The sequence below is a fragment of the Dermatophagoides farinae genome, chromosome 5, assembly GCF_024713945.1.
Source record: "Dermatophagoides farinae isolate YC_2012a chromosome 5, ASM2471394v1, whole genome shotgun sequence".
Taxonomy (NCBI): Eukaryota; Metazoa; Arthropoda; class Arachnida; order Sarcoptiformes; family Pyroglyphidae; genus Dermatophagoides; species Dermatophagoides farinae.
The window spans coordinates 470,448-484,608 of NC_134681.1; the positions used below are offsets into that span (position 1 = coordinate 470,448).

General features: G+C 28.2%; 3 protein-coding genes across 3 annotated transcripts; 2 read left to right on the top strand and 1 right to left on the bottom strand.

Annotated features, from left to right (window-relative positions):
* Positions 1–148: 148 nt before the first annotated feature.
* On the top strand, positions 149–4,360 carry disp (RND transporter family member dispatched). Its single transcript, XM_075731286.1, has 6 exons — positions 149–379; positions 448–1,859; positions 1,927–2,161; positions 2,243–3,590; positions 3,646–3,834; positions 3,906–4,360. Exons 1-6 carry the CDS (start codon positions 354–356, stop codon positions 4,200–4,202), a joined length of 3,507 nt encoding a protein of 1,168 aa, XP_075587401.1. The 5' UTR covers positions 149–353; the 3' UTR covers positions 4,203–4,360.
* Positions 4,211–8,117, bottom strand: cn (Kynurenine 3-monooxygenase cn). The gene is made up of 5 exons (XM_047062620.2): positions 7,794–8,117; positions 6,144–6,348; positions 5,968–6,012; positions 5,083–5,882; positions 4,211–4,969 (listed from the first exon to the last, which is right to left on the bottom strand). Exons 2-5 carry the CDS (start codon positions 6,342–6,344, stop codon positions 4,405–4,407), a joined length of 1,611 nt encoding a protein of 536 aa, XP_046918576.1. The 5' UTR covers positions 6,345–6,348; positions 7,794–8,117; the 3' UTR covers positions 4,211–4,404.
* A 2,089-nt stretch (positions 8,118–10,206) lies between these two features.
* LOC124498821 (transmembrane protein 267) lies at positions 10,207–12,040 on the top strand. The gene is made up of 2 exons (XM_047062643.2): positions 10,207–10,590; positions 10,665–12,040. The coding sequence occupies exons 1-2, from the start codon at positions 10,270–10,272 to the stop codon at positions 11,028–11,030; spliced, it is 687 nt and encodes a 228-aa protein (XP_046918599.2). The 5' UTR covers positions 10,207–10,269; the 3' UTR covers positions 11,031–12,040.
* Positions 12,041–14,161: the final 2,121 nt, after the last annotated feature.

Sequence of the window (14,161 nt, forward strand, 5' to 3'; positions counted from 1 at the left end):
GTGTGTCTGTGTGGCTATGCTACGACGATTACTATCGGATCGATGGTGGTGGTGGTTGTGTGTGTGTGTGTGTTATAGCCGTTGTAACAATGGTTATCACATATTTTTTTTTCCTTTATTTATGTTATATTTTAGCCATGACCAACAAATGTGATAGCGCAACAATGTAGCCGATCTTGAGCAAGAATGTTTACCTTGTCTTTGTTTGTAAGTTTATCTGCAGAGTTTAAGTGTATGTGTCAAACGTATGTATACCGGCTTTCGATCTTATTGACTCGACAATATGTGATTATTTGACATTCCAAAGAAATGATCTGATTCGATCGATCGATATACCATAAATATTTCCAAAAATGACTGTCAAATTGGATAAAATGCTGTATGTGTTTATTTAATTGGTTTCTTTTTAATTTACGGTAAAAAAAAATTTTGATATTTGTTTCCTAGATATTTTCGTTTGGTTCGTACATGTCCGGTGATTGGTATAGTTACAATTTTATCCATTTGTTTCAGCCTATTCGCTTTCATTGTATATCGTGATTCATTACCAGTGTTTGATGATCCAACCATTGGTTTTGAAGCTCGCAATACTGATCTATCTAATCGTATCAATACATGGCGTTTATTAATCGAAAGTACATCATGGAATGGTGCATTAAGTTTATATCCAAAATCATTGATATCCAACAACACTGGCAATGATTTTGTAAAAGAATCTATATACATCCGACGAGCAAATGCCACTGGACGAATAAAATCAAAAAAACAAAATCGCAATAAAGTAAAGCGAAAAAATAAATCCAAAAAAAGCAATCAAACAAATTTACCGAATCCGTTTGAATCAAAAAATCATTATTCAAATTCCTTTTTATGTGGCAAAATTGTTGGAGATTATGTACAGATTGTTGTCGAAACTAATGACGGAAGTAATCTTTTGGATCTAAAATCAATTAAAAATTTGTGCCTACTTGATCAACGTATTTTACGTATGGACAATGACAATGATCAGAATTTTTCATTCAATAATTCCACAATATTCGGTGAATATTGTGAATCAAAAAACTTTGATAAATGTTGTCCAAGTTGGTCGATAGTGAATTTTCTTATGATCTATGTTAACAAAACTAATTGTGATGATCTTATCGACGAAGATGTGGAAAAATTTGTCAAATATTTGGATGTTTGTTCACCATTCTATGCTGGACATTATCTAAATGATGACTGTTCAAATGATGAACCATGTCCAAATACACCATCGGAATGTTTTCAATATGAAAATCTTGTGTTCAACGTATTTCATTATCTCGTTGATTATCGTTTTATGAATATGGATAAAAAAATTTTAAATCACAATAAATTGATTGAAACTACAATGAATTATTCCGTAACGCAATTACCATTATTAACATCAACAAGTATTATATTGCCTATTGCAAAAAGCAGTAAATTAATGGCCTATTACGAGAACATAACAAAAAGTTTAAAAACATTTTCTCATTCAACGATGAAAAATAATGATCCATTTTCGACATTGAATCTAATTCAATTGTTTCGACCATCATCATCATCGTCAACATCAAGTCATTTATCATTTGGTAATGTCGGTGTTGTTGCTGCCGATTTGGGATTAAAATATACATTATTCAATAAATCACTCATATCGGATTTATTATTACCTTCGTTGGCTGGCCTAATCATTTTGATTTCATTATTAATATTCACTCGTTCCACATTGTTAACTGTGATGACATTGTTCACTAATTTAGCATCACTTTCCAGTGCTTATTTTATTTATACATTTGTATTGGATATTAATTTCTTTCCATTTCTAAATCTATTGTCATTGATCATTCTTGTCGGTAAGTATTTAAATTTTGACTGATGACTTGATGGAAAATTCTTTTTTTCCTTTTTTTCATAATATAGCAATTGGATCTGATAATGCTTTGATCTATTGTAAAACATGGTCATGTGCATCACATCATCGTAATAGTCGTGGTTCAAATTGGTTAGTAACTCGCCGTCAGACACCAAATTACGAGGCCGAATTAAGTCAAACATTGAATCATGTATTAATGTCATCGTTTTGTGCAAGTTTTACTACATGTGGTGCATTTTTTGCTGGTTATTTTTCCGATATTACTTCATTGAAATGTTTCAGGTTTGATCAGAACAGAAATTTTTTGTTTTATTCAATTTCATTTTAAACTTATTCATCATTTGATTTTTTTTTTTTTGGCAGTATTTTTTCTGGATTAGCGATAATTACGAATTTTTTCATCACAGCCATCGTTTTTCCATCGGCCATTGTCATTTCCGATCATATCATTGAAATTCAACAAATAATGATTGGCAAATATTTTCCATGTAAATTGATTGCTAAAGTTCATTGGCCTGATTGTTTTAAATTTATATTTGATAAAATCATCTTGAAACTTATCTTCAATTATTATTATTTATTGACGTTCATACTCACTTTGATCTCAATTTTATCGGCCATTGTCGTGCTTTATGAACCAGGATTACAACTTCCGACTAGCCAAGAATTTCAGATTTTCTATTCTAATCATTTGTTTGAACGTTATAATTTTGTATATCGTAACATGTTTTGGTTTTCTCGTATTGATACTAAAGCCAAAACTAGTGATGTTGTTTCATCTGATGATTTGGATAATCAGAAACAACAAACAGGATTAACACAATCCGATTTTGTATTACCAATACGAGTAGTGTTTGGTATTCTGCCTGAAGATAATGGAAACTTTTTGGATCCTTTTGATCGAGGAAAATTACGATTCGATAACGATTTCAATATTTCTTCACAACGTTCTCAAGTTTGGCTTTTGGAATTTTGTCGTGAATTACGATCACAACCGTTTTACAAACCGACACTTGGTCCTTTGCTAACCAATTGTTTCATTGAAACCTTACAATCATGGATGTCAAAACGAAAATGTTCGGAAATTGTCGGCAATGATGTTCTGGATCATTTTCCATGTTGTGAATTAACAAAATTTCCTTATGAACCTTATGTATTCAATTATTGTTCAGCTGAATTGATTGATCGTTTACATCGTACACCGAATTTTATATTCAACACACATCAAGCTGGACCACGTTTCGATAGCAAAAACGGTTCATTTCGAGCATTGGTAATTGAATATGATTCCATTTATGATGGATTCTCCACATCATTTGAAACCATTGATCGTGTTTGGCAAGAATTAAATTCCTGGGTACAAGAACGATTGGATTTGGCACCAAATGAACTTAAAAACGGTTGGTTCATCACAAACAATATGGAATTCTATGCCCTACAACATTCATTGTCCACTGGTGTGATTAAATCATTATTTATATCCGTATTGTTTGCATTCATCACATTAGTGTTCACCACAATGCATTTACGTCTCAGTATTATTTCGATCATAACAATTACATTTATAATATTTTCATCGATAGCCACTTTAGTTTTACTTGGATGGAAATTGAATATAATCGAAAGTATTGTCATTTCATTAACAATTGGTCTATCCATCGATGCTACCCTCCACTATACGATTGCCTACAAGATGCTTACCAAATTTCAGGTAATCCTCTTTATTCTGTTTTGTAGCCTAATTTAAATTTAAATTTTCTTAATAGGATAATCGATTGCTTGGAATTCAAATGACTATTGCAAGAATTGGCAGTCCGGTTGCAATGGGATCAATTACAACATTCATTGCAGGAGCAATTATGCTTTTATCCAATGTTTTAGCATACATACAAATCGGTACATTCCTGATGGTTATATCATTTTCAAGTTTTATCTTTTCTACATTATTCCATATGGTTAGTATAAAAAATTATCATTATAAAATATCTATCTATATCTATATCTATATTGTTTCCACCCCCCATAGAGTTCACTTATCATATTTGGCTGTACAAAATCAGTAACCGGATCATCAAATTGTTTATCATCATTTGATTCATTTAGAAAATGGATCCTTAAACAAAAATTATCATCAAATAATGGAAACACATCGTTAACATTGAAAAAATTCAATAATAATAATAACAACAACAACAACAATAATAATAACAACAGTAACAGTATAAGTAATTTATTTGTTACTGAATCACCGTCAACAACAACAACAACAACTTTACCACGTTCAAGTACGAACAGTGTCTGTTTACGTGTAACATCAATATAGATAGAATATATTTTTTTGATGCAAATTTTATTCAGTAAAAAAAAAGATATGAGTTGAAAATATTTTTTTCGAACAAAAAAACAAATCGTTGATGTTGATTGAAATTATTTTTTTTGTGGTCAATATAAAGAAAATAAAGTTTTTTTTTTGGAAAAAAATATCAGTTATTATATCATTATTAATAGCCATATTTATATTTATATCAATTTGGTTTTGTTTTCAATGTTGGATTACTGTCAAATAATTTTGCTGCAATCAAAAACATTAATAAGCCGAATATTATGAAAAAAAATTTCAAAATTCGATCAATCATTGCATCTTGCCAACGTTTATCCTCAATACAACGATGATATGGTGTACGTGAAAATGTTACCATTGAATATAAGGGTGTCCAAATCTTTGGAAATAAACGATGCATCATATTATCAAATGTTTTACGTATAAGAAATGATCGTTTGTTAACTAAATCACGCATTTCAACATAATTGTACATTGCTAAATCAATAATAGCATGACAATTATCAACTCTTTTTTCAGTGAAAATATCCAACACTGAATCCAGTTTATCATTTCCATGTTGTTCAATTAGCTCATCAAGTTCAATACAATCTTCAAAGCCACAATTCATTCCTTGACCATAGAATGGTACCATAGCATGTGCTGCATCGCCCATCAATAAAACTTTGTCTTCATAATTATATGGTTTACATTTGATCGATATTAATGGTGATGGCTTTGTGCTAAAAAATGTTTGAATTAAACCATCTCTGATGATGAATAATCAAAAAAAAAAAAAATTAAAGAAAGAAAGAAACAATAAAACCAAACAAACAATTATTACAGATAATCAATGAAATGTCTTTTCAATACGGTTGCTTACTTGGTTAGCAATGGAATTGAATCAGAAAAATATTTTTCAAAAAAATTCAACAATTTTGTTTCATCGGTGAGCCGTTCAAATATTTTGAATTGCATGAACAATGTTACGGTGAATGATCGATCAAGATTTGGTAAGGCGATCATCATGAATTCGCCTCTAGGCCAAATGTGCAGATGATTCGGTTCCATTGCATAGTCACCTGATTTAGTGGGTGGTATACACAATTCGAGGTAACCATGTTCAATATATTTTTGGCTATAATCCAACAATAACAATTTAATCATATGACGTCTGACAGCCGAATAGGCACCATCACACCCCAATATAATGTCCGAATTGCTTTCTACCTGTTTTGAATGTTGATGAGGTGATTGTTGTTGTTTTCCTTGTTTGTCATTGAAAGCATTATCGTTGTCAACATTATTATTATTATTGTCAATCATTGCTTGAAATGTCAGATGTCCTTGTTTGAGATTTGCTTGTAATAATTTATGTTCAAAATGTATATGTACATTTTCATATTTTTCCGCTTTACTTAATAATAATTCATTCAAAAATCTTCGACTAACCGATAATATATATTGATCTGGTCTAGTACCGTATGGTATGATTCTTTTTTGGCCATTTAAATCATGTATCATACGTGAATACATTTTGATTGAATATTTTTCCATTATCTCTTTCTCTAAACCTAATGAACGTAATGCACTTCTACCTCTTTCTGAGAGAGCCAAATTTATTGATTTTCCAACCACATGTTCAGATTTACGTGGATCATTACGCATCTCATACAGATCTACCTATAGATTATTCAATCAATGATGATTATATTATAAAATATTACAATCATCAGGGAAAAAAAATACGATGAAACAAACAACTCACCTGATAACCGCGTCTTGCTAGAAAACATGAAATCATTGATCCAACCTATGTTCAAAGAAACATGTGTTCGAATTTGTGTGTGTGTGTGTGTGTGTTTATGTGATCGATAATAATAATAATAATTATTATTACTATTAATAATTCTAAAATTATTAATTTCAATTAATTCAACGTACCAGGCCACCTCCTACAACGGCAACACGTACATGATTTTTACGTTGTCCATTTTGATAATTATGATGATGTTGATGATCTTGATGATTTTTATCGGCAACAATTATTCCATTGCCATTAGTTATTTTTTTATCATTAATTATTGTTGTTGATTCATAATGATGATTGTTATTATTAACAATGTATTCATTATCTGGTAACATAATGCTATTCATAATCAATAAAATGAATGAATAAAGAAAAGGAAAATTCAAAAAACAAAAAAATTAAAAATTATCGATTTCACTATGCAATAATATATACATGGATATGAAAAGGAAAAAAACCATTGATCTAAATTGTGTAATTGTGTATGTGTGTGTCTGTGGTATTTGTATGAATGAACATTTCCAACATCATCATTTTTTTTATATTGTCATCATAATGATGATGATAATAAATTTCAATTATAATTTCATCTTTAAACGTATTTTTTTTATGGTTTGTTTGTTTTGTTTCTTGATTCATTCTTGTAATTATCATTATTATTATTATATTTACATTAATATTCTTGTTTTCAAAATCTATAAATAGAAACTTTCTCTTTCTCTCTCTCGTATTTTTTTTTACTTTTTCATTGACAGCAATAATCTGATGGATCAGTCATAAAAATCATAAACATAATAATAATAATAATAATGTTCATATATTAAGCCATAAAATACATAATTATTCATATATATATGGGGATCCACCAAATAATAAGCTAATATTATATTTCTATGATAATGATAGCTATTTAATCAATCAATTTTTATCAATATATTTATTATGTTGATGATGATGATGATGATGTTTTTATTTTGGCTAGTACACAAGTTCACGAACATTGATCAATGAAACAAAGGTATCTATCACGTCTATATATTTTTTGTTTTTCTTCTATTTTCAATATATTTTCATCGATGATGGTGTTTGAAAATGTTGGCAATTTAATGATTTTGTTGTTGATGAATGAAATGATTATGATGATTGACGTGATCTGGTTAGTTTATCATGTCTTTCTAAAGTCTACTTAAATATATCTATCATCAAAATGATTATTCGATTCCTTGTTTCGTTTTTTTTTCAGTGTATGAAATAGAAAAATACCAATTATATTCCTCTAAAATTTGATTGATTTCATCAATGTGGCCAAAAAAAACTCATATAAATTCAATGTAGTTGTTGAGAAATTTTATCAATGTATCAAATAGCTGTATGCTGTATGCAGCGATTTTTTTTGTTTGTTTGTCTCATTCTTCAAAATAAATAAATATCGGAAAAAATGGCCATTAATAATGACCCTTGAACATTATGAAAATTGTAAAAAGAGAGAGAGAGAAAAACTGATGAACAAAATTTTCACCACTTTTCTTTCTTATTCTAGATTGTATACACAATTGAATGAATATTTAATAATGACACACATTGATGATTGAATGCATCGATAAAATTCTTGAGGTATGTTTCCTCTATATCTACATCATACATTAGCATAGAAAAAAAATGACTCTACGGCTAATGATGATTTAAAAAACAGATTGTTTTGTGTTGTTTTCTTGAAAATTCTTTTTAAATTTGATATTAAAAATTTAAATTTTGAATCAAAGAAAAAAAAATTTCAAACTTACCCAAAATGAAAAATGAGTAGAATTGCTTATGAATGAAAAACTTGTTGGTTTTATACCAAAAAACACCAAACATTAAACGAACACGTTTGTTCCAGAGAAAATAAAAATGAAAAAAAGTTTTGGATAAAGAATTAAAAACAAAAAAAAACAATTCCGATTTTGAAATCTTTTAATTTGATTTGTGAAAATTATTTAAACATTGATAATGGACAAAATAAATGTGATAATAATGATTGTGGTTGCTGCTATTTTATTATGTGGTTGTTTGTCATTTACCATTAAATGATTCAAATGATGTACGAATGAGGCCTTTTTATATGTTTTTTTTTCTTTCTTTTTTTCTTCTGGATTTTTTTTTTGCACATTCACTATATGTATATATATATAAAATAACTATATCCAATTCGTCCAATACTATTCAACATTGAATAATAATCTTGTCCTGGACGATGGTGACGACGACAACCTACTAAACACAACCTACTACCACCATCCAATTGATGATTGCTTCAAATGATCAATACACACACACACACACACACATACAAATAAACATTGGATAAAGTGATATACAGTTAGAATGTACTGATCAAAGTTACAAAAAGTGTGTGTGTGTGTGTGTGTGGATCATGAACATCATGAGATTTTCAACACACACACACACACACAAACATAATACTAAATGGCAAGTCCAATTCATTGCATTCCGCATCACATATATACATCAATAATGTTATAATAAAAAAAGCTCTATATTTATTTAATTTTTGTTTTCTAGTTGAAATCTTTATTATTTGATAGATTTTGATCCATGTCTCTTTTTTTTTGAATGGATGGATGATGGGCCAAATGGAAAACAAAAATATTTGAACTTGAAAAATTGAATGTTGTTTATTCGTTGGTTGGCTGGCTGGTTTGTATGGTTATTTTTTTTTCTTGGTTTGGTTATTTACAACATTGATGATGATAATCTTCAACTTTCATCATCATCATTTTTTTTTTTTTTGCTAAAATAAAGAGTGAAAAATAAATTGTCATCCATTATTGTATCATCTGACATAATAATGATGACAATTTTTTTTTCTTTTCAACATTTCATGGAATAAATCCATACGGCATTGGAATGATTTGTTTCAACTAAAAAAAAAAAAAATTAAATTTCTATCGAGACATTGAGATTATTATTATTTTTTCATTTGGTAAAGTTTGGATTTTGGACCATATACAATTCACATCCGTTCATATAACACGCCATGATGATGATTTTCACGTGGACATTAATTCATCAATGATATGAAGGACAAAATTTAATAAATAGAGAGAGAGAGCGACTGAGAGAGAGAAAGAGAACGAAAAAATCCCATTATTAATTATCAATTGTTGATGAATATACAAAAAAAAAATAAATATGGCGTGAATGAATTTGTGACAAACACAAAATTGATTGACAAACATGAAATTTGAGACAACAACGACAACAACAACAAAAAAAAAAATTAGAATATCCTCATGAATTGATCATGATGACGATGATCAATATCAATGTCAACCATCAATTTTGATCAATAATATCGATCAACTTAAATGGCCAATCATCATAATCATCATCATCATCATCATCATAAATATTATCATACATCAATTTTGTTTTGAGCATCATGTGTTTTTATTTTCAGAGAAATCATAAGCTTTTTTTTAATGGTCATTTCCGTTTAATTGAAAGTATAATGAAAGAAAATTTTTCATGATCAAATTGATTGATTTATTGATTGAAAATCTTAAATACTTTTTTTGTTTGTTTTCTACAACAGATTTGACCTAAAAAAAAGTGAAATTTAGCTAAACAAGATCCATATTTATATGTGATCAATATTCACAGTGACAATATTATTTGATCGACAGTGACATTTCATTTTTTTTTTTTTTTTTTTTGAAAAAAAAATGAAATGAAATAAATCCATTACAACTACCTAAGTCGATTTTTTTTGTTGGATTTTAATCAATATCACCAAATCAATATAATCATCAGCCAATGTTAAAATATGATTTCATAATTTATTAGGCAATATTATTTGATCGATCATTAGATTGATTTCATTTCATTTTTTTTTTTTTTTTTTTTTTTTTTTTTTGATTTCTATGCTTGATTATTGATTATCTCTCTCTCTCTCTCTCTCTCTAGAGAAAAAAATTTTCAACCAAAATCCTTTTGCAACAATTTTTCACAAACGAATGAAAAATAAAAATTATCTATAAATGACATGGACGATGAAATGTTCACATATGTGAGCAGATTTGATGATTTTTTCATTTTTTTTTTTGATTCCACAGTTAATAATGTCGACAATAGATGGCAGTTGGTTATTTTTTTTTTGTTTTTGTTTTGGCATCAATATTGCTGTCATCTCACAGTTGTTGTTTTGATAAATTGAAAAATTATATATTTTGCAACCACAAATTATTCACAAATGTTTTTATGGCTTTAATTAAACTACTATACTATATATGTTTTTATTTATTAATCATTTTATTTTCATTATTAGGTGATTTTATTCTTAAATTACCACGACCAAATACATTGTTTATGTATTTGGTGGCAATAACCGATACATTGATACATGGTATACATGCATTCTTCACATGGTTAATGTTAACAATGCTAAAAATTCGTACAAATAATAATCCATTATATTTCTGTGATACAACATTGATTGTTCATGATATTCTGATTACGATGATAATTTCAATATCAATCGATTTTGATCATATAATTGTAGCAAAATCTTTTTCCATACAAGTAAGAATGATGATTTTTTAATTTTATATATAATTATAAATAATGATATTTTTCATCTCTTTTTCATTAATCAGGAGATTCATAAATTGACTGGACGACCATTTTTACACAATACTACAGCATTAATCACTATGGCAATATTGTTCATTTATTTACCTGTTAATAAAGATGATGATATCGATCAACATACAATATCATATTTTAATCGTTTTGGTTGGCTTTTATTTAATGCTACGATTGCTCATCATATTCGTGATGGTTTACGACATGGTCTTAATCTTTATCCATTTCCATCTACGAATTCTATACCTTTGGTCACTTATTATGTAATTTTATTCCTATTTCCAATTATCATTCATTGGTATAGTCAATGTAAAAATGTTGATTTTGGCTATTCATATCGTTCATCATCGAGGATAATGGAAGAAATTTCTGTATAATTTTTTTTTTGTTTCACCGCCAATAGATGGTAATAGTGCATGTGTACATGAATCATTTTTTCACATTTTTTGAAGTTTAATTACCGAACATACATAACATTCAATACACATGATGATATAAATGACATTCATGACACATTTGTTTCAAATATCGGCATCGTTCAAGAGAAGAAAAAAAAACAACAAAAGGTCAACAAAATTCTTTTTCGATGACCTTTTTATCCATGATCCCAATTTGCTAATAACTGTTTAACTGTTAATCATTATAGCAATCAAATTGCTACAATGTTGAAATAGAGCAAAACATATTCGACAATGAAATGATCAAATATATTACATTTTTTATATATATGGAAAGAGGGTTTGATTTTGAGAGGAAAAAAAAGAACACACGTAAGGGAAGTTTGTAATTCATCATGGGTATTATGTGAAACACTTATCATCATCACCATCACATATGGGCGAATCTATTATGAATTAATCTATAATTGCTCTTAAAACCATCGTCATCATATGCTAAACAAATATTATGTACCTTATCTAGGGAAAACAAAAATGTTGTTCATGTTTGATCCAATCTGTCGTTTTTTTTTGAATCATCATATAGCTACATATGTTCATGTAACATTTACAAACATCCATTCATTCATTCATTCATTCATCCATCCATCCATCCATCCATCCATCATCAAACAATTAGTTCCAATTTTTTTTTCGTTCCTATTCTTTTCTTTTACTACAAAATGATCTATATATTTTTTTTTTTAGTGAACCAACTTTTCCATTTCTTCTTTTTGTTGTTGTTGTTGTTGTTGCTGTTGGTTTATGATATATTTACACTGAAAAAAAATGAATGTGTATGTTTTAATCATCAATTGTCAAGAGCCCATATACACATACACACACATATATACAAGCTATAGATGAAACAAAATATTTGTGATATATACGACGAATACACAACGAATTGAATCAACATAAACACATACACACACACACAATGATGATGATGATGATGATGATGAACCAATTTGATTTCCTTGGGTAAACATACGAATTATTGTTGTTATGCTTACAACAAAAAAAAAAAAATTTTTTCTCTTGCTTCTCAGGAGATTGATTAAATATTGATTGCTTAGATATTTCATATTTCTAGCTGAATTTTTTTTTTTTTTTGTTAAATAATTATATTCGCTGTTGTTGTTGTTGTTGTTTTTCAATAATTTACCTATGTTTCATCTATGAATTGCCAGAGAGAAAAAAAAACAAACCGACAAATCAACAGCATAAATCATTTTTTTTTCGTTCATCTGATCTCATCTTTAGGCAATGAAAATGTTTTTCTCTTTCTCTTTTGCTTTGATCATTCAATCTAATCAATCAATCGATCATTGGATCAATCAATCGAATATTTTGATGTTGTAATATATCGATCATCGAATATAAGGAAAAAAAAAGAAAACTTCACAAGAAATGTGAATTTGATCAGATATTAATCGATCGATTGAACATTTTGATTTTTTTTTTTTTTCTTTCTCATCAACTCTAATTCATCATTGCCAATCGTGTATTGATTCTTTTTTTTTTGAATTGGCCGAATAATATTGTTTGCTATTGATGGTTTTCTTTATTTTGCAATCGATGATTTTTTTTAAAATGATGATGATGACCTGATGGTGATCACCAGGTCATCATCATAAACTTAGCAACAAAATCATCGTCACCTGTTTGATTTCGAATTTTTTTTCTTTTTTTTTTTTTTTTGTTTGATATCGCAGGTGTTTATGTGTTTCTATGTCATAGGTCACCAAAGCTATTGTAATTATAATGATGTAAGACCGCTTGTGGTGACGGTGAAAATAAAAGCCAATGAAAAAAAAAACATTTTTTTCTGGCTTTTTTTTCTATCAATACCTACAATACTAACACATCATCATCATCAGAAGAAGAAGAAGAGAAAAAATTTTTGTTTCAGAATTTCAAATATTCGTTATTAAATCTGCGAAAAAAAAAGATTTTTTTTTTCAATTTCTTTTACATCCATCCATTCATTCATTCATTTCCATTATAATAATAATAATTTAATCACACTAAATGCCACACACACAAACAAAAATGTTTTTATCTTACAGTGTAGTAAAAGAAAATTCGAAATTCAAATCTAAATGGAACTTTAATAGCTTTTGTATATATGATTTCTATCTCTCTTTCTCTCTCTCTCTCTCTCTCTCTCTCTCTCTCTCTCTCTCTCTCTCTCTCTCTCTCTCTCTCTCTCTCTCTCTCTCTCTCTCTCTCTCTCTCTCTCTCTCTCTCTCTCTCTTTCTTTTCCGCTTCACTGTTATATTATATATAGTCCGATTTGGATGAACAAAATGGATCAATCATCATTATAATCATCATCATCATTATCATACACGGTATATTGGTTTGTGTTTTGGGAAATCAAACTAACTAAAAAAAAAGAAAAAAAAATTGTTAAATTTTCAAAGCAATTTGTTGTCAATCACTTTTTATTAATAACATTCTTGTACAGTTTAATAATCTATAAAGAAAATCGTTTGGAAAAAAAAAAACGAAATTCTTAATCCATGCCACTATATATGTAGTATTGCAATCATATTTTTCTCTACTGTTTCACAGTGGATCGTTTCTTATAATAATCTCTTGAGAATTTTTTTTTTCGTTCTGTTTTTGCTTTGTATTTGTGACTTTAACAATTTTCAAAATAGAAAAAATCATCATCATGAATCTTGATCATTTGGAATTTTTTTTTTGTTCACTAGAAATTCTATTTTTCTTTTAAAATTCTCATCATCATTTTTTTCTTTCCAGTGAGTAATGCAAGTTTTTGATGATAATGTCTTTTTTTTGTTGTTTCTTCTATCGATCGATCAATCTTATATTGTATATAGATATAGATAGATTTATATGTTCGAATGTTCCATAAGAGAATGAAGACAAATAATTTGAATTTGATTCACGTCCAAACTACATCATCATCATCATCATCATCATATTTATACCAAAGTGGTGTCTCCTTAAGTTTTTTTTTTTTTTGTTCTTTGCCTATTTACATTACATTCAATCAAATCAATAAAAAAATCAAAACAAAACGAAAAGTTTACATTCTT

Bases quoted from the DNA above. Each gene is read 5' to 3' on its own strand.
- LOC124498821 (XM_047062643.2), top strand. From the start codon at position 10,270: ATGGCTTTAATTAAACTACTATACTATATATGTTTTTATTTATTAATC. The intron at 10,591-10,664 runs GTAAGAATGATG...TTCATTAATCAG, and splicing joins CAAAATCTTTTTCCATACAA to GAGATTCATAAATTGACTGG.
- cn (XM_047062620.2), bottom strand. From the start codon at position 6,344: ATGTTACCAGATAATGAATACATTGTTAATAATAACAATCATCATTAT. The intron at 5,883-5,967 runs GTGAGTTGTTTG...AATAATCTATAG, and splicing joins TAGCAAGACGCGGTTATCAG to GTAGATCTGTATGAGATGCG. The intron at 4,970-5,082 runs GTAAGCAACCGT...ATTCATCATCAG, and splicing joins TCAATTCCATTGCTAACCAA to AGATGGTTTAATTCAAACAT.
- disp (XM_075731286.1), top strand. From the start codon at position 354: ATGACTGTCAAATTGGATAAAATGCT. The intron at 3,591-3,645 runs GTAATCCTCTTT...TTTTCTTAATAG, and splicing joins AGATGCTTACCAAATTTCAG to GATAATCGATTGCTTGGAAT. The intron at 3,835-3,905 runs GTTAGTATAAAA...CACCCCCCATAG, and splicing joins TTTCTACATTATTCCATATG to AGTTCACTTATCATATTTGG.